The sequence below is a fragment of the Aureococcus anophagefferens genome (assembly GCF_000186865.1).
Source record: "Aureococcus anophagefferens unplaced genomic scaffold AURANscaffold_2, whole genome shotgun sequence".
Lineage (NCBI taxonomy): Eukaryota > Pelagophyceae > Pelagomonadales > Pelagomonadaceae > Aureococcus > Aureococcus anophagefferens.
The window spans coordinates 3,113,814-3,131,346 of NW_008705562.1; the positions used below are offsets into that span (position 1 = coordinate 3,113,814).

General features: G+C 73.6%; 4 protein-coding genes across 4 annotated transcripts; 2 read left to right on the forward strand and 2 right to left on the reverse strand.

The window, feature by feature from the left end:
• Positions 1–5,222: 5,222 nt before the first annotated feature.
• On the reverse strand, positions 5,223–5,870 carry AURANDRAFT_19973 (hypothetical protein; the record flags this gene model as incomplete). The annotated part of the gene is made up of 1 exon (XM_009035013.1): positions 5,223–5,870. A coding segment is annotated over one exon (648 nt), but the record flags the coding sequence as incomplete, so codon positions are not given.
• Positions 5,871–6,035: 165 nt separating this feature from the next.
• Positions 6,036–6,434, reverse strand: AURANDRAFT_15300 (hypothetical protein; the record flags this gene model as incomplete). The annotated part of the gene is made up of 1 exon (XM_009035012.1): positions 6,036–6,434. A coding segment is annotated over one exon (399 nt), but the record flags the coding sequence as incomplete, so codon positions are not given.
• A 3,763-nt stretch (positions 6,435–10,197) lies between these two features.
• On the forward strand, positions 10,198–11,844 carry MDH2 (hypothetical protein; the record flags this gene model as incomplete). Its single annotated transcript, XM_009034952.1, has 1 exon — positions 10,198–11,844. The coding sequence occupies one exon, from the start codon at positions 10,198–10,200 to the stop codon at positions 11,842–11,844; it is 1,647 nt and encodes a 548-aa protein (XP_009033200.1).
• Positions 11,845–15,666: 3,822 nt separating this feature from the next.
• AURANDRAFT_20571 (hypothetical protein) lies at positions 15,667–15,921 on the forward strand (the record flags this gene model as incomplete). Its single annotated transcript, XM_009034953.1, has 1 exon — positions 15,667–15,921. A coding segment is annotated over one exon (255 nt), but the record flags the coding sequence as incomplete, so codon positions are not given.
• Between the last annotated feature and the right edge of the window lie 1,612 nt (positions 15,922–17,533).

The following is a 17,533-nucleotide window of genomic DNA, read 5'->3' on the forward strand; positions in this document are numbered from 1 at the left end:
CCAGGAGCGTCGCGACGACGGAGATTGAGCGAAGGTCGTACACAACGGCGAACCCGCCCGCGTCGGCGACGAGCGCCGTCCGGTCGTCGAGGAGCGCCGTCGCGGTCACGGGGCCTGTGTGGAAATCCAAATCATTCGATTAAGCACAAATTGAAGTCGGGTTGAATATTTGATTTCCACACAGCACGGGGCTTGCGGTCGTCGCGGACGCGACGGGCGCGTCCGACGCGCGCGGGTCCCAGAGCAGCACGCGCCGGTCGTCGCCGCCGCTCAGCACGACGTGGTCGCCGACGGCGACGGCGCGCACGGACGAGCCGTGGCCGCGCATCGCGGACCCGTCGTCGAGATCGAGCGACCCGAGCGTCGCGATGGGTCCGAGGGTCGCCGCGTCCCAGAGCTTCACGTACCAGTCGGACCCGCCGGACGCCAGGGTCGCCCGCGCGCCGTCGTAGGCGACGCAGTTGACCTCCGCGCGGTCCGCGCGGCCCGCCGTCGCGTGCGCGTCCCGCACGTGCGCGACCTCGGACCACGCCGCGACGCCCGCGGTGGCCTCCTTCGGCGGCCGCCAGGCCAGGAGGTCGCCGCCGCGGCAGCCCCCGACGACGAAGGCGCCGGCGTCGTCGGCGGCGAGGGCCGTGACCCAGTCGCGCGCGCCGCCGAGCCGGCCCGTCTGCGCCCAGCGGCGCTCCACTTCGACGTCCGGGCCCTTCTTCTTGCTGTACCAGTGCTTCTTCTCCTTCGCGACCTCGACGCGCGTCTCGCGCCACTCCCAGCAGGCCGCGGACCGGCTCAGCCCGCAGGTGATGAGGCAGCCCGGCGCCTGCGCCGGCGCGACGCAGCGCACGACCTTCGACGGCGCCTTCGTGTCCGCGCCGAGCGACGCGAACGACGGCGGCGCGACGGCGCCGAAGGCGCCGTCGGCGGCGAGGGACCCGCCGCCCTTGAGCGCCCCGCCGACGACCAAAACGTCGCAGGCCTCGCGGAGGAGGTCCGCGCGCGGCGCGTCCTCCGCGGCCTCGACGGGCTCGAGCGCGGTCCCGCGGCCGGCCCTGTCGTCCTTCTTCTTGGACCGGCCGAAGACGGAGCCGAAGAAGGACCCGCGCTTCTCCTTCTCGGGCTTCTCGGCCTTGTTCGTGAACGCCTGGCCCCGGTCGCTGAACGCCGCGCCGGATTCCGTGATCGTCGCGCCCGTGTTTTTCGTCTCGAAGCGCGGGCCGAGGCCGAAGGACGTGCCCTTGTCCCCGAAGGTCGACAGGTCCGCGGCCTTGTCGCCCGGCGCCGCCTGGAGCGGCTTCGACGCCCGGGGCGGGTCCGCGGGCGGCGGCGGCGGCGCGGCCGCGGCGGGCCGCGGCGGCGCGGCCGCGGCGGGCCGCGGCGGCGCGGCCGCGGCGGGCCGCGGCGGCGCGGCCGCGGCGGGCCGCGGCGGCGCGGCGGCCGGCGGCGCGGTGGGCCGCGGCGGTGGCGCGGCGCCGCCGTTCATCTCGGCGATGGTCTTTCGCAGCGCGTGGTTCTCGATGAGCGCCGTGCCGCCGGCGCCGAGGGGCGCGCCCGTCGTCGGGGACGTGAGCTTGCCGGTGCCGAGCCACTGGGTCACGGCGGACCGCTCGTAGGTGTGGCCGTCGCCGGCGAGGATGACGGGGTCGACGAAGGCTTCGAGGGTCAAGGGGCAGCAGAGGCCGTCGAGGTCGTCGGCCATCGTCGCGAAGGCTTCCCGAGGCAATGCTCCACCTCTTGGATTTCAGCAGGAGGAGGAGGCTGCCCCAATTGCAAATGTTCAAGAAAAGAATCGTCCCCTTCAATTAATAGTCCAACATGCAAATTCTCGCTTCGCAACCACAGATCGGGCAGCATTATAGCATTCTGCTGCAGTGTGCTCGCGCGTGCCGGTGGCGGGACACGTTGACGGGGAGGCGGCGCTTCGCCGCACCGCGCCGTCTCAACGAGCATGATCCGCGGCCGCGCGGGCACGGAGCCCGTCGCCTTCGTCCAGAGTCCGATGGCGGCGCACGGGGCGAGCCCGGCCGCGCCAGCTCCCGGCGGCGGCCGCGTCGTGACGTTCGAGGCCCCCTGCCTCGGCTTCACCATCGACGTGAACGCCGCCCTGGACGGCCACGTCGTCACGGAGGTCGAGGCCGCGGCGGCCCTGGGCGTGCGCGTCGGCGACCGGATCGTGGCCGTCGACGGCGCGGCGCTGCCCCGGGGCCTCGAGTGCTGGCGCATCGCCGCCATCGTCGAGGCCGTCGGCCGGCCCTGCACGCTCACCTTCGCCGGCGACGACGACGACGACGACGGGGCCGCGGCGGTCTACGAGATCCTTCGAAAGCCCGCGACGAACGTCGCCGTCGCCGAGGCGATCCACGAGACGACGGGTCTGCAGCCGCCCTTCGCGCTCGTGCTCGCGAAATCCGTCGTCGGGGCCCTCGAGCGCGTCGTCGCCGGCGAGCCCCTGGGGGACGCGGCGACGCCCGCGGTGCTGACGTTCCTCGAGATCCTCTTCGCGGACACGGCCGTGCAGGCCGTCAAGCCGCTGCCGCCGCCCTGGGCCCTCGAGACGAGCCGCGGCGTCAAGGCCGCGCTCGTGGAGATCACGGGCGCCGGCGACGCCTTCAACGTCGCCGCGGTCGTCTCCGCGCTCGTCGCGCCGAGCCACCTCACCGTCGACACGCCGCTGCGGCGCGCGCTCTGCGACGGCGCGCTCCACCGCCGGCTCGCGCGCGACCTCGGCGTCGAGGAGGTCAAGGAGGACGCGCGGGACGTCATCGATGTCGAGGACGACATGGGCGCGTTCGACGACGGCGACTGGGACCGCGAGGCGAGCGCGTCCGGCGACTGGGAGACGGACGAGTCCGGCGTGCTCGTGGAGCCGGAGGTCGAGGTCTTCGACGCGGGCCAGCGCGTCGCGCTCGGGTCGCTCGGCCCCGCGGCCATGCGGTGGGCGCTGGACCACGCGGCCGACGGCGGCGTCGTCGTCGAGTCGCGAGGCGGCCGCCACAAGGTGTGTCTGGAAAGCAACAACGCGACGATGGAGTTCGAGGATGGCCAGCTCACGTGCGAAGGCGGCCTGCCGCCGCGGCTCCTCTCGCCCGTGCGGCTGCAGCACCCGTCGGTCGTCGGCGCGTTCCTCGCGCGCGCGCACGACGGCGCGCTCGGGACCGTGCGAGGCCCCGCGCGCGAGGGCTACGCCGTCGAGGTCGACGACGCCGGCTTCACCTGGGACCTGCCGCCCGAGTGCCTCGCGAAGGTCGCCGAGTCGCGCCTCGAGAAGTCGCGGCGCATCTACGCGGCGCAGAAGGCCGCGCGCGAGCGCGCGGACGCGGCCGAGGCCGAGGCCGAGGCGAAGCGCAAGGCCGAGGTCGCGCGCGTCGACGCCGAGGCCGAGGCCCTGCGCGCGGCGGCGTTGGAGCTCGAGGCCGCGGCGGAGGCCGAGGCCGCCGAACTCCGGCGCAAGGCCATGGCGAAGAAGATCCAGGGCGCGTCCGCGCGGCTCCGGGCCCGCTCGCGCGAGAAGGCCGAGGCGCTGGCCAGGGCCGAGGCGGCGACCGCGACCGCGGCGCCGGACTTGGCCGCGGCGGCGCCGACATTCCGCGCGGGCGACCGCGTCGAGGCGTGGCGGCCGCGTTACCAGGAGCACTTCCCGGGCATTATCGCGGTGGCCCACTCCAAATGGCTCTACGACGTGCGCTACGACGACGGCGTGCTCGAGAATCGCGTCACCGCGGACCTCATCCGCGCGCCCGGGGCGGCCGCAGCCGCGCCGCCGCCGGCGCCCGGCCGCGGCGTCGAGATGACCCAAAGCGCGCCGGCGTACCGGCCGCCGCCGCCGGCGGCGTACCAGCCGCCGCTCCCGCCGCCGCCGCCGCGCCCGCCGCCGCCGCCCGCGCAGGCGCCCCAGCAGATGAGCGTCATCGTGCCGCCGAACGCGCCGCCGGGCACGCAGCTCACGATCCAGGGGCCCGACGGCCGGCTCTACCGCGTCGTCGTGCCGCCGGGCGCGCACCCGGGCTTCCAGATGACCGTGGCCCTCGCGCCGCCGCAAGACGCGCCGCCGCCGCAGTGGATGCAGCGCACGCAGCAGTTCCAGCGCCAGTTCTGAACTCGGTTTAAAACAACACGACACATGTGGGAGTCTAAAGGGAGACGTGATTCTCCACCGGCGGCGCGTCCTCGTCGGACTCTTCGGCGTCGCGGGGGCGCTTGCGCTGCGACGGCGGCGGCTCGGCCGCGCGGCCGCGGCCGTAGCGCTGCCAGTTCGCGAGCGCGGGGGTCGCGGCGCCGGCGGGCCCCGGCTCGGCGGCCGACGGCGCCGGCGCGACGGACGCCCCGGGCGCCGCGGGCGCCGCCGCGGCCGTCACCTCGACGGCGGGCGTGTCCTTGTCGTCGGCCTCTTCGGCGTCGCGGGGGCGCTTGCGCTGCGACGGCGGCGCGGGCACCGGCGTCCGCGCGACCGGCACGCAGTCGCGACGTCCGTCGATCACCTTTTGTAGCACAACATCAATTTCAGCCTTTGAGACCGAAAAATACACACTCAGCTTCTCCACTATGAGCTCCTTCGAAACCGAGCGATCAGCTTTGGTTTTCTCCAGCTCGACATCAGTCTTCAACAATTTTTCGAGGGCGTCTTCGACAGCGGCCGGCGTGAGCGACGGCGGCGCGGCCGGCGCGGCGACCGGGGCGGCCGGCGCGGCCGGCGCGGCGACCGGGGCGGCCGGCGCGGCCGGCGCGGCCGCTGCAGTAGGAGCGACTGGTGGCCACGGCGCGACCGGCGCAAGTTGCGGCGCGACGGGCGGAGATTGCGACATCGGCACAAAATACGGCGCGCCCGGCGGAAAATACGCCGCGCCCGGCGGCACAAAATAAGCCGCGCCCGGCGGCACGAAGGGCATCGGCGGCGGCGCGACCGGCAACGGCGGCGGCGCGACCGGCGGCGGCTCGTCGGCCTCGTCGAGCTCGCCCGACCGCTCTAAGCTGTCGAGCGCCGCGGCGACGTCCGCGTCGTCGATGCGGTCGTCGTCGGTGGCCGTGAAGGTGTCGAAGGGCCGCACGCGCGCGATGCTCGCGGCCCGCTCCGCGGCGACCTCGAGGAAGAGGCGGTCGAGCGTCCGCGCGAGGGGCTTGTCGCGCGTCCCGTCGTCGTCGTCCTCCTCGACCAAAGGGATCAGGTCCGCGAGCTCGTCGCGCCGGAAGAAGCGCTGGAGCACCTCGTCGTCGGCGACGCCCGACGCGACGGCGCCCTTGGCGATCTGCCGGTTGAAGACGCGCTCCTCGACGGTGCCCGCGGCGACGAGGCGGTAGACGAAGACGGGCCGCTCCTGGCCGAAGCGGTGCGCGCGCGCGATGGCCTGCGCGTCGTCCGCCGGGTTCCAGGACACGTCGAACAAGATGACGCGCGTCGCCGCGTGCAGGTTGATGCCGACGCCCGCCGCGCGCACGGACAGGAAAAACACGACGGCGTCGGAGCTGCTGAAGTCCTCGATCAGGGCCTGGCGCGCCGTCACCGTCGTGTCGCCGTCGAGGCGCCGCGCGAGGCGCGCGGGCCAGCCGAGGTCGCCCGAGACGACGGAGATCTGCAGGTAGTCCAGGCTCCGCAGGGACTGGGAGAAGACCAGCACCTTCTCGCCGCGCGCGCGCGCCTTGACGAGGATGTCGCGCGCGACGAGCGCCTTCGCGCCCGCCTCGGGCCGCGCGTCTCCCACGACCGGCGCCAGGTCGCCGCCGAGGCGGTCGTGCCACGCGCGCGACGCCGCGCAGAGCACGTCCGCGGCCTCGCGCGGCGCCCGCGGCGCCGCCGCCGGCCCCCGCAGGTCCGCGACCTCGTCCGCGCCCGAGCCCGCGTCCGACTCCTCGTCGTCGTCGCAGATGAACGACGCCATGACCCGCTTCTCGAGCTTCGCCGGGAGCACGCGCTCCTCGTTGTGGCGCCGCGCGAGCGCCGCCACGTGCGGGTGGTTGAAGACCTGGCGCAGGTGCTCGCAGAGCGCGAAGACGCCGCCGGACTTGTCGTCGCCGCCGCGCTCCCAGATCGCCAGCCGCTCGCCGTAGAGCCGCCGCTGGACGTCCGTCAGGCGGCAGTAGACGACGACCTCGTGCTTCGGCGGCAACGCGCTCGCGAGCAGCGCGGCGCCGCGGCGGTGGACGACGGGCTCGAGGAGCGTGTGGAGCACGGCCATGCGCCGCTTCGACCGCGTCACGTCCCGCTTCGAGCTGTCGTCGAAGAGGCCCGCGGCGATGGGCTCCGCGAAGCGCGCGTCGAAGGCCTTGCGCTCGTCGAGGAGCAGCGGCCGCGCCCAGGACAGCATCGCGTAGAACTCGCCGAGGTTGTTCTGCACCGGCGTGCCCGTGAGGCCGACGCGCCGCGCGGTGCCCACGGCGGCGAGCGCCGTCGCGAGGCGCGCCTTCTCGCGCTTGACGCGGTGCGCCTCGTCGCAGACGACGACGTCCGCGGCCTCGGCGACGTAAGTCGTGAAGAAGCCGCGGTGCCGCTTCTGGCCGCCGACGACGAGCGTGCCGAAGAGCTCGTAGCTCAACAGGAGCACGCCGCCGCGCGCCGACCACTCCTTGGCCACGCGGCGCCGCTCGTCGACAGACTTGGCGAGGCGGAAGAGGTGGAAGACGCGGTCCGCGACGCCGTCGTTATTCAGCAAGCGCCGCGACCAGAGGTCGATCTCGCGCGCCCAGTTGTCGAGCGTCGACGCCGGCGCGACGACGAGCACGCGGTCGAGGCGCCGCCCGCCGGCCGCGGCCGCGGCGCGCAGCGTGTCGTCGTTCAACAGCAGGCAGCAGAGCGCGACGACGACGAACGTCTTGCCCAGGCCCATCGCGTGCGCGACGACGCAGCCGTGGCCCGCGTCGCCGCGGCGGAGCGCCGCGAGCGAGACGAGGACGTTCTGCGCGACGAACTTGAGGCAGGACCGCTGGTGGGGCTTGAGCCACGCGCGGCCGCTGTCCAGCGCGACGCGCGCGTCGCCCTCCCGCAACACGACGAGCGGCGCGTCGTCGTCGTCGTCGTCGTCGCTGTCGAAGCCCGGCCACGTGTCCGACGCCGCGTGGTAGCCGACCTCGGTCTGCCGCTCCTTCTCGCGGCGCATGGCCTCGCGCGCCGTGCCCCCGGCGCCGCGCATGACGCGCCGGAGCTGGTCCTGCTGCCGCGCGGCCGCCTGCACGGCCCTCCGCGCGTCGGCGCCGCCGTCGTTCGCCCCGCGGCGCCGCGGCCGCCGCGCCGCGGGCGCCGCGGCGGCGGCGCAGCGCTCGCAGGACCAGTCGCCCTCGGGCGCCGCGTCGAGGCCGACGCAGCCCACGTGGTACGGCGCGTCGCAGCCGTCGCAGAGCAGGAGCTCGCCGACCTCGCCGCACGTCCAGCACCGGTCCGTGTCCTCCTCCTCGCCGACCGCGGCGTCCTCGTCGTCGACGTCGACCTCGTCGTCGTCGTCGACGTCGAAGGCGAACTCGTCCTCGTCGGACGGCGGCGCGGCGGGCTCGGGCGCCCGGCCCTCGTCGTCCGGGTCGTCCGAGAGCGCGTCGACGCGGCGGCCGCGCGGCGGCGCGGCGCCGTAGAAGAGGTCCCCGCGGTCGCGGCCCGACGGGCGCGCCTCGACGAAGTCGTCGTCGTCGTCGTCGGCGTCGTCGGCGAGCAGGACGCGGCCGCGGAGCGCGGGGTCCGCGGCGACGGCCGCGGCCGCGGCCTCGAGCGCGCCCTCGGCCCCGTACGCGTAGGGCACCGGCCGCGGCGGCAGCCGGAACCCGAGGTCCGCGAGGCGCTCGCCGTCGGCGCGCGCGAGCCGGTCGTGGCAGGCGTGGAGGAAGAAGATCGCGCTGTAGCGCTCGCCCGCGACGGGCGTCCGCCAGGGCAGCGTCGCGTGCGGCGTGTTGCCGTCGAAGGTCTGGGGCGTCTTCACGTCGATCGCTCCGCGGCCGTGGACCCAGAGCTCGCCGCCCTCGAAGTCGCCGAACGCGACGATGCAGCTCGGCCCGCAGTTGAGCGCGTCCACGTGGAGCGGACTCTGCGTGTTCTTCGTCAGCGCGACGGAGCTGAAGGCGTCGAGCGGCACGTGCTCGCGCGCGAAGGCGCAGAGCGCGGCGCAGAGCCGCGGGCGCGCGCGCGTCGCTTCGCTGAGCGTCGCGCCGCCCGGCCCCCGGCGCACCGCGCCGAGGACGAAGCCGAGCGGCGCGCGGCCCTCGGCCCGGAGCGCGCGGCGCTCCGACTCCGGGAAGACGACTTTGCGGAGCTCGTCGAGGACGTCGGCGGCCGTCGGCGCGACGACGGGCTCCTCGGCCGGCGGCGACCGCGCGGCGCGCCGTCCGTCCGCCGCGTCGGCGTCCGAGTCGTCCGAGAGCGCCTCGATGCGCCGGCGGCGCCGCGGCGGCGCCGCGGGCGCGGCCTCGACGACGGCGTCGGCGGGCGCGTCGTCGGGCGGCGACGGCTCTTCCTCCGATCCGTCCCGCTCGGCTTGGCCCTCCTCCGCGTCGTCGTCGGACGAGTCGGAGTCGGACTCGGACTCGGCGTCGCCGGACGCGTAGTCGTCGTCCTCCTCGGACTCGGACTCGGACGACGACGACAGCACCGGCTCCGGCGAGGCGGCGCGCCGCGTCCGCGAGCCCTCGGGCGCGTGCGCCGCCGCGTCCGCGCCGTCGTCCCAGGTCACGCGCGGCCACTTGACGTCGCGCTCGATGGTGCTGTCGTCGTAGGCCACGCAGCACCGCCACGCGCCCGCGGCGCCGGCCTTGACGCGGTAGACCGCGCCGGCGAAGGGCGCGCCGTCGCTCCAGGTGACGCTGCAGCGCGCCGTCGGCCGCACGCTCGCGCCGCGCTTCGCGTCGAGCCACCGCCGCAGCGCGCCGCCGTCGAGGGGCGCCTCCTCGGCGCCGCGCGTGCGCAGCGTCTCGAGGGGCGTCCAGAACAGGGACTCGGGGCGGACCGTGGACACGAGGAAGCCCGCGCCCTCCTCGAAGTCCTCGAGGTCGCAGCGCCGGCCGCCGCGCTCGTCGACGACGACGAGCTTCCGCGGGTCGAACGCGGGCGGCGTCCTCGGTTCGACCTCTCCGTTGACCGTGTCGTCGTCGAACGCGCTCCGACCGTCGTCGTCGGGCGCCGGAGGCGCCGCGGGTTCGTCCCACTGCGCCTCGTCGTCGGGCGCCGGAGGCGCCGCGGGTTCGTCCCACCGCGCCTCGTCGTCCGGCGCCGGAGGCGCCGCGGGTTCGTCCCACTGCGCCTCGTCGTCGGGCGCGCGCACCGACGACGCCTCGGCGCAGACCGAAGACGCGTCCGACGCCGGAGGCGCCGCGGGTTCGTCCCACTGCGCCTCGTCGTCCGGCGCGCGCACCGACGACGCCTCGGCGCAGACCGAGAACGCCTCCTCCGGCGCGGCGTCCTCCCACTCCGCCTCCTCGTCGGCCGGCGGCGCGTCGTCCTCGGCCGGCGCGGCCTCGGGCAGCGGGTGCTTGCGCGGCCGGCCGCGCGGCTTCTTCGGAGGCCGCGCGGGCGCCTCTTCCGCCGCGTCGTCTAGCGCTGGAGGCGCCTCCGGCGCGGCGCTCTCCGCGTCGACCTCGACGACCTCGTTCTTCCCCACCGGAGGCTCCGGCGCGGAGCTCTCCGCGTCGACGTCGATGACGTCCGCCTCGGCGGGTGGGCCCCGCTTCTGCCTCCCAGCCTTAACCGGCGACCGGGTTCGTCTGGGGGCGTCGGCCTCCTCCGCGCGGCGGCGCAGCGCCGCCGCTTCTTCGTCGCGCTGCGCGAGCTGCGCGGCGACTCGCGCGAGCCTCGCGCGAAGCGCCGCGCGCTCCTGGTCGATGTTGTGAAGGGTTTCGCGGTCGGGATCACTCATGCTGTCTTAGAATCACCGCCGGAAGTCACGCACCATCTCGATCAAGAGCGCCCATACTAGTACCTCAAGGTCGATGCTCCTTGCGGCAAAAGGCAAATCCTCGCCAAACAGCGCGACGAGGAGGTGCGCGCGCGAGACGTTCCGGCGCCGCGCAACCATGCTGCGCCGCCTCCTGCCGGCGACGAAGCTCGTCGCCCGGCGCTGGAAGAGCGGCGCGTCGCCCGTCGCGGCCTACGCCGCCGAGGATGTGGTCAAGAGCGACCACTGCGACGTCATCGACGGCGGCCCCGTGGGCCCCTACCGCCTGCGGCGCCCGCTGAAGCTGCCCAAGGACCACCGCGGCGTCGAGGTCATCCAGGACCCGCTCTACAACAAGGGCATGGCCTTCGACTACGGCGAGCGCGACCGCCTCGGGCTCCGGGGGCTCATGCCGCCGTGCGTGTCGACGCTCGAGGAGCAGTGCATGAAGACCATGGTGGACCTCCGCGGCCTGCCGGACGACCTGAGCAAGCACATGTTCCTCGTCGACCTCCACGACCGCAACGAGACGCTCTTCCACCGCGTCGTCGTCCGCCACGTCGGCGAGCTCGCGCCGTTGATTTACACGCCGACGGTGGGCCAGGCGTGCCTCGAGTTCGGCAACATCTTCCGGCGGCCCCGGGGCATGTACTTCTCGGCGAACGACGTGGGCCACATGAACGCCATGGTCCAGAACTGGCCCATGCGCGACGTGCGGGTGGTGGTGGTCACGGACGGGTCGCGGATCTTGGGCCTCGGCGACCTCGGCGCGAACGGCATGGGCATCCCCATCGGGAAGCTGGCCCTCTACTGCGCGGCGGGCGGCATCGCGCCGCACCGCGTGCTGCCCGTCGTCGTCGACGTGGGCACGAACAACGACGCGCTCCGCGACGACCCGTTCTACCTCGGGCTCCGGCAGGCGCGGCTCACGGGCGCGGCCTACGACGACGTCCTCGACGAGTTCGTCGCCGCCGTGCGCCACCGCTGGCCCAAGTGCCTCATCCAGTTCGAGGACTTCGAGTCGGCCGTCGCGCAGCCGCTCCTCGACCGCTTCCGCGACGACGTGCTCTGCTTCAACGACGACATCCAGGGCACGGGCGCGACGGTGCTCGCCGGGTCCCTCGCGTGCCTGCGCCAGACGGGCAAGCCGCCCAGCGCGTTGACGGACCAGCGCGTCGTCGTCGCCGGCGCGGGCTCCGCGGGCGTCGGCGTCGCGACGGCGCTGAAGGACGGCATGGTGTCCATGGGCCTGTCGGAGGCGGAGGCGGCGTCGAAGTTCTACCTCTTCGACGTCGACGGCCTCGTGGCGAAGGAGGGCATGGACCCGGCGGCCTACGATGCGTTGGTCAAGGAGGTCCGGGTCTTCGCGGACTCGTTCGACGCGCCGGGCGTCCGCGGCGACTCGCTCAAGGCGGTCATCGAGGCCACGAAGCCGACGATGCTCATCGGGCTGTCGACGGTCGGCGGCCTCTTCACGGAGGACATCGTGAAGACGTTCCACGATGGCGTCAAGCCCGACCGGCCCATCGTCATGCCGCTGTCGAACCCGACGGCGTCGGCGGAGTGCTCCGCGGCCGACGCGATCACGTGGACGGACGGCGCGGCCGTCTTCGCGTCGGGGTCGCCCTTCCCGCCCGTGGAGTACGGCGGCAAGACCTACCAGACGTCCCAGTGCAACAACATGTTCGTCTTCCCCGGCGTGGGCCTCGGCGCGACCGTCGCCGAGTGCACCGTCGTCAGCGACAACATGCTCCACGCGGCCGCCGAGGCCTGCGCGAACTCCGTCTCCGACGACGAGATGGCGCGGGGCCAGGTCTTCCCCGACGTCGCGCGCATCCGCGACGTGTCCCTCAACGTCGCCGTCGCGGTGATCGAGTCCGCGCTCAAGGACGGCTACGTCCGCTCGAAGCCCATCCTCGACGGCGCGGACGTGCGGACCTTCGTCCAGTCGAAGTCCTACTTCCCCGCCTACGTGCCCATCGTCCAGGCGCCCCTGGGCGACGTCTAAGAGTTCTTAATCGGTCGCCGCGCGCGTCGCGACGCGCCTGGGCGACGTCTAAGCGCTCGTTCTAGTCGGTCGCCGCGCGCGTCGCCACCCGGCACGTCGGGCAGCGGAACGTGAGCCGCGGGCTCGCGCGCGCGCCCGCCGCGGGCGGGCTCCAGCTCGACGCGACGTAGGCCCGGACGCAGCCCGGGTGCATGCCGTGGCCGCACTCGAGCGCCGTCGCGCCGTCGCCGAGCTCCTCGAGGCAGACCGGGCACGCGGGCGGCGGCGCGAGGCGCTCGAAGCGCGCCGCGCGCAGGTCCTCGTCGAAGACCTAAAGCATAGTCGTGACGGTTTCGCGAGCGAGAGAAGGACGCGGGTCGCGACGTCGCCGTCGTCGTATCGGACGCGGTGGCGCGCGCCGTCGAAGCCGTCGACGGTGCCCGGGAACGACTCGCCCTCGGCGGGCCAGAAGACGGCGACGCGCCAGCCGACGGCCTCGGCTCCGGGCGCCGCGGCGGCCGCGGGGACCGGCGACTCGAGGCGCTCGAACCGCGCCGCGCGCAGGTCCTCGTCGTAGACCTAAGGCATATTCGTGACGGTTTCGAGAGCGAAAAAAAGGACGCGGGTCGCGACGTCGCCGTCGTCGTAGGCGACGCGGTGGCGCCGGCCGTCGAAGCCGCGCACGGTGCCCGGGAACCAGGCGTCCTCGCCGGGCCAGAAGACGGAGACGCGCCAGCCGACGGCCTCGGGGCCCGGCGGCGCGGCGGCCGCGGGGCCCGGCGACTCGTGGCGCTCGAAGCGCTCCGCGCCCTCGGCCTCGGGGCCCGGCGGCGCCGGCCCCTTCCGCCCCGCGGCCGGGTTCCCGACGTCCCGGAACTTCCCGTCGGCGTCAAAATTGCAGGAGCCGTGGCGGCCGAGCTCGCGCGCCCGCCGGTCGTACGCGAGGGCCGCGTCCTTCTCGTCCTCGAAGGTCCCGAGCCACTCGGACTTATAGCCCACGCCGATCTTTGCGTCGAACTTCTTGTTCTGCGGCCTGACGCCGCGGTAGACGCTCCGTCCGACGTCGACCCGCCGCGTGACGCCGTCCCCGCGGAAGTTGAGAAATTTCGTCTTCCCGAGCTCGCGGGCTTTCGCGTCGTAGGCGAGCGCGGCCTCCTTTTCATCGTCGAACGTCCCCAGGTATTCGCCGCAGACATTCACCGTGAACCTTTTGTAGCAGCCGCGGACGCCGCGGTAGGATGATTTGTGCCACTTCTTTCCGGCTTTGTAGTTGGGCATGATGTCACTACTCCACGCGCGAGAGCGTCGAGTGCCACGGGAGGGCACGACTTGGGCGGAGGTGTACGCGAGCACGGCGACGAAGAGGGCACGACGACTCAGAGCGTCGCGTGTCTCGGTGCGACCACGAGATCGCCGCCTCGATGAGGCAAATCGTGCCGGGGATCGGAGACCATGGCCCGTGGCCATGTGATCTTGGCCGATGCCGTTGCCGACGCTTATAGCGCTCCTCTCCACCTGGAAAGGTCACTCGGAACACGGAACGTGCGCCGCTGTGGAAGCCTCCGAGGCCCGCGCGCGGCCGCGTACTCGTGACGTAGCGTCAACTTAGGCGTCAACATGCCTTCAACGCCCAATCACGCTCTCAGTGCATCGTCTCGTCGTCGATGGCCACCTCATCGACGATGGCTGCGTGGCGCGCGCTGCTCCTCGCCGCCGCGCTCGCGACCACGAGCGCGCTGAGCAGCAGCATCTCCGCGAAGGACCGCGTGCGACCGCCGCCGTCGCGGTCCGAGGACGGCTTCCCCGCCGTCTTCGACCGCGGCGCCTTCGAGGCCTACCTCGACACGCGACCCGGCACGGTCGCGAAGCGCGCGGCGGCCTTCGCCGCCGAGGCGGGCCCGCTCCAGCTGCGCGCCGCGTCGCTCTGGGCGTCGGGCCAGCTGCGGCGCGACGACGCGGCGTTCGCCGCGAGCGTCCGGGGCGCGCTCGAGCGCCTCGGCCCGGCGTTCGTCAAGATCGGCCAGCTGCTGTCCGTGCGCGAGGACGTGCTCGGGCCCGTCTGGTCGCGGGAGCTCGCGGAGCTCCAGGCGGGCGTCGCGCCCTTCGACGGCGACGACGCCGTCGCCGCGGCGCTCGCGGCGCCGCTGCGGGCCGCGGACGGCTCGCGCGGCCGCCTCGTCGACGTGCGGCGCGACGCCGCGGCGTCGGCGTCCATCGCCCAGGTGCACCGCGCCACGTGGCAGGCCGACGACGGCGCGCTGCGCGAGGTCGCCGTGAAGATCGTGCGGCCGGGCGTCGTCGAGGCCGTCGCCGTCGACCTGTGCGTGCTGCTGCGCGCGGCGGAGCTGCTGGAGACCTGGGCGCCGCGCCTGCTGCCCAAGTCGGAGGTCGACTGGCGCGACCTGCTGGAGGGCCTGGCCGCCGCGCTGTGGGAGGAGGTCGACCTCCGGGGCGAGGCGCGGCGGCAGTCCCGGTTCCGCGACAACATGGCCAAGGTGCGGGGCGTCGCCGTGCCGGAGGTGCTCGCCTCGAGCCGGCGGGTCTTAGTCAGCGAGTGGGTCGACGGCGTGCCCGTCGCGCAGCTGCCCGACGAGGACGCGCGGCTCAAGGTCGCCGTCGGCCTCGCGCGCGACGCGTACTGCCAGAGTATGTACGTCGACGGCTTCTTCCACTCGGACTGCCACGGGGGCAACCTGCTGCTCCTCGGCGACGACCGGCTCTGCATCCTCGACTGCGGGCTCATGGTCGACATCGAGGAGAAGGACGCCGACGGCCTCCTCGCGCTGTCGCTCGCCCTGGCCGCGCGGGACTGGCCGCGGGTCGTCGCGTCGGCGACGACGCTGGGCTTCCTCCCGGAGGATCTCGACGCGGCCACGCGCGCGCGCGCCGAGGCCATCGTGGCGCGCATCGTCGGCCCCTACGTCGAGGTCGGCGGCGGCGCGCGCGCGGCGTCGTCCTACGTCGCGTCGTCGTTGTTCGCGGACGTCGCGGCCGCGTCGGCGGATCTGCCGACGGCGCTCCCGCCGAAGATGGTGCTGCTCGGCCGCGCCGTGCTCCAGCTCGAGGGGCTGGCCCTCCGCGCGGACCCGGGCTTCAAGATCGTCGACGACATCCTGCCGACGGCCGCGCGCCTGGCGGTGCAGAACCCGCGGCGCGACGCGTCCGGGAGCCTGCTCTACGACCTCCTCACGGACGTGGCCGTCCAGGACTCGGGGAGCTTCTCCCCGGACAAGCTCCGGGCGCTTTTACGGAGCGCCAAGGCCGCGTCGTCGGTGGACTCGACGCGAGATCTGTTCCTCGAGGACGAGGCCGCGCGCGACGTGGCGTGCGACGAGGCGGCGGACGCGTTGGACGCGCTCGGCCGCGACTTCGTCTGGGCGCTCCTCGGCGACGAGGCCGTCGCGTCCGCGCCGCCGGCCCTGCGCGACGCGACGGAGCGCCTCGTGCCGCGCGTCACGGACGAGGAGCGCGCCGTCCTCGACCGGCTCCCCGCAGCGCTCGCGTCCGTCGCCGGCGACGGCGGCGGCGCCGCGGGCGCGGCGACGGCGCTCGCGCGGCCCGGCGCGCGGCCCGCGGGGCTCGCGGACACGCCCCTGGGGCGCGTCGCGTCCCTCGCGAGCGTCCAGGGCGGCGCCGCGGACCTCGCGCGGTCCGCGATCGTCGGGGGCGACGGCGCGTCGCAGCGGACGCTCGCGCGCGTCGCCGACGGCCTCACGGACCGGCTCCGGGACCGCCTCGAGGACGCGGGGCTGCCGTCGTTCCTCGCGCCGAAGATGCCCCTGCCCCCGGGCTGGCGATAACAGTCTTACCGGAGCGCCTTCTCGGGCGGCCAGGTCCAGCGAGCGCACGCTGCTCTACGGCGGCGTCTTCTACTACCCGGCGGACAAGAAGAGCGCCAAGGGCAAGCTCCGCGTGCTCTACGAGGGCTACCCCATGGCGCTCCTCACGGAGCAGGCCGGCGGCGTCGCGTCGACGGGCCGCTTCCGCGGCAAGGCCGGCCGCATCATGGACGTCGTCCCGGAGAACATCCACGACCGCTGCCCCATCATCATGGGCTGCCCCCGCGACGTCGCCATGATCCTCAGCAAGTACAACTAGGACGGGCGTAAAAGAAGGCGCGTCGATATGATTTTAACACCGGGGGGGGCGGGTCCGGGGTCAGTGGACATGGAACTCAGCCGTCGCGGTCGAGGTGGTGCAGCACCTTGCGTGCACCGCCGACCTCTCCAAAAGGCAGAAAAGTTCAAATTAGAGTTCAAACCCTCGGTTGCGCGCGCGCCCGCTGCTCGAGCTCCTCCTGTCGGCCGAAGATGGTCCGCATCACCGGGCGTTGCTCTCGCGCCACCATCGCCATCGGCACCGTTCACGAGATGGACCTGGAAGAGCGCTTTGAATATGCAGGCGGTCAGTATGCGCCGGGGCGGAAGCTGAGCGAGGCCGAGGTGGCCGCGCTCTTCAAGCAGCTGCGCGCCCAGGACCCGACGCGCATGCGCGTCATCGAGGCCGTGCTCGCAGAGGCGGCGGCGCACGACGTGATCACGCGCCGGCGCAAGATCAAGCTCGAGCAGGACGAGGAGGGCCTCATCGACGCGGTCCTGACGATCGTGATCGGTGTGAACGACAAGGGCAAGATCAAGGTGGCCATGGCCTCGCGCCGCGTGGTCGACGCGACCATGCACACGGGCAGCTTGAAGATGTACATGGGGTCGCCCATGCGCCCCGAGCTCAAGGAGCGCCTCTACGTGGACACGAAGGACATGTACGTCATCGACGCGGCGGTCATGCTCAACGTCGACATCGCGCGGCCCGAGGCGGACTCCATCGACCAGCTCAAGGACGGCGTCGGCGCCGCGCGCGGCCTCGGCACCGTGATCGTGCCGCAGGCGCGCGAGACGGGGAAGCTCAACCGCCTCGAGGCGGGCAAAACCGTCGCGGGCGCGTCGCTGACGGTGCCGCGAGGAAAACGGCAGCGCGGCCACGAGCTGCGCATCCACATCAACGAGTGCGAGGGCAAGACGGAGGAGGCGAAGGAGCGGGAGGCCGCGTCCCGGTTCGGCTCGGGCCAGGAGACGGCCGCGCAGCAATACGCCATGAACAACCCCACGGAGAAGTCGAAGGCGCAGCGATTCGGCGGCGACGGGGTGTCGGATTCGAAGCTCCTCGCGGCCGAGTCGACGTCGAGGGGCCACGTGGCGGCGAACCTGATCCGCGCCCACATTGATGCGGGCGGCGAGGACATGTTCGAGTGCGACGGCTACACGATGCAGATCCGCGACGACCCCTTCCGCATCGTCGAGCACGCGCCGCGCGACAAGAACGGCGAGTACATCTTCCGCCAAGGGCAATGCAAGGGCGACTTCAAGCTCCACGTCGACGAGGTCGACTCCGACGGCGAGCCGCTCGACGAGCCGCTCGACGTCGACGACAGCGACTACGACAGCGACGACGACGACTCGGTGCGGCTGTGCTTCGACGTGGCGGTGGAGCTCAAGCTCCTCAAGCCCCACTTCGAGGTCCAGCGCGAGATCGCGGACATGACCCGCCCCGCGCTCAAGCGCGCGCTCAAGGAGGCCAAGCTCAACGTCACCGGCGGGGGGCCGGAGCTCAAGAAGCGCCTCTACCTCCACCGGACGGGCCAGCGCAAGACGCTCCACACGTTCTGCTAGGCAATAAGGGCGAGCATTAAGAAGTACAACCCCCCCCCCCCCCC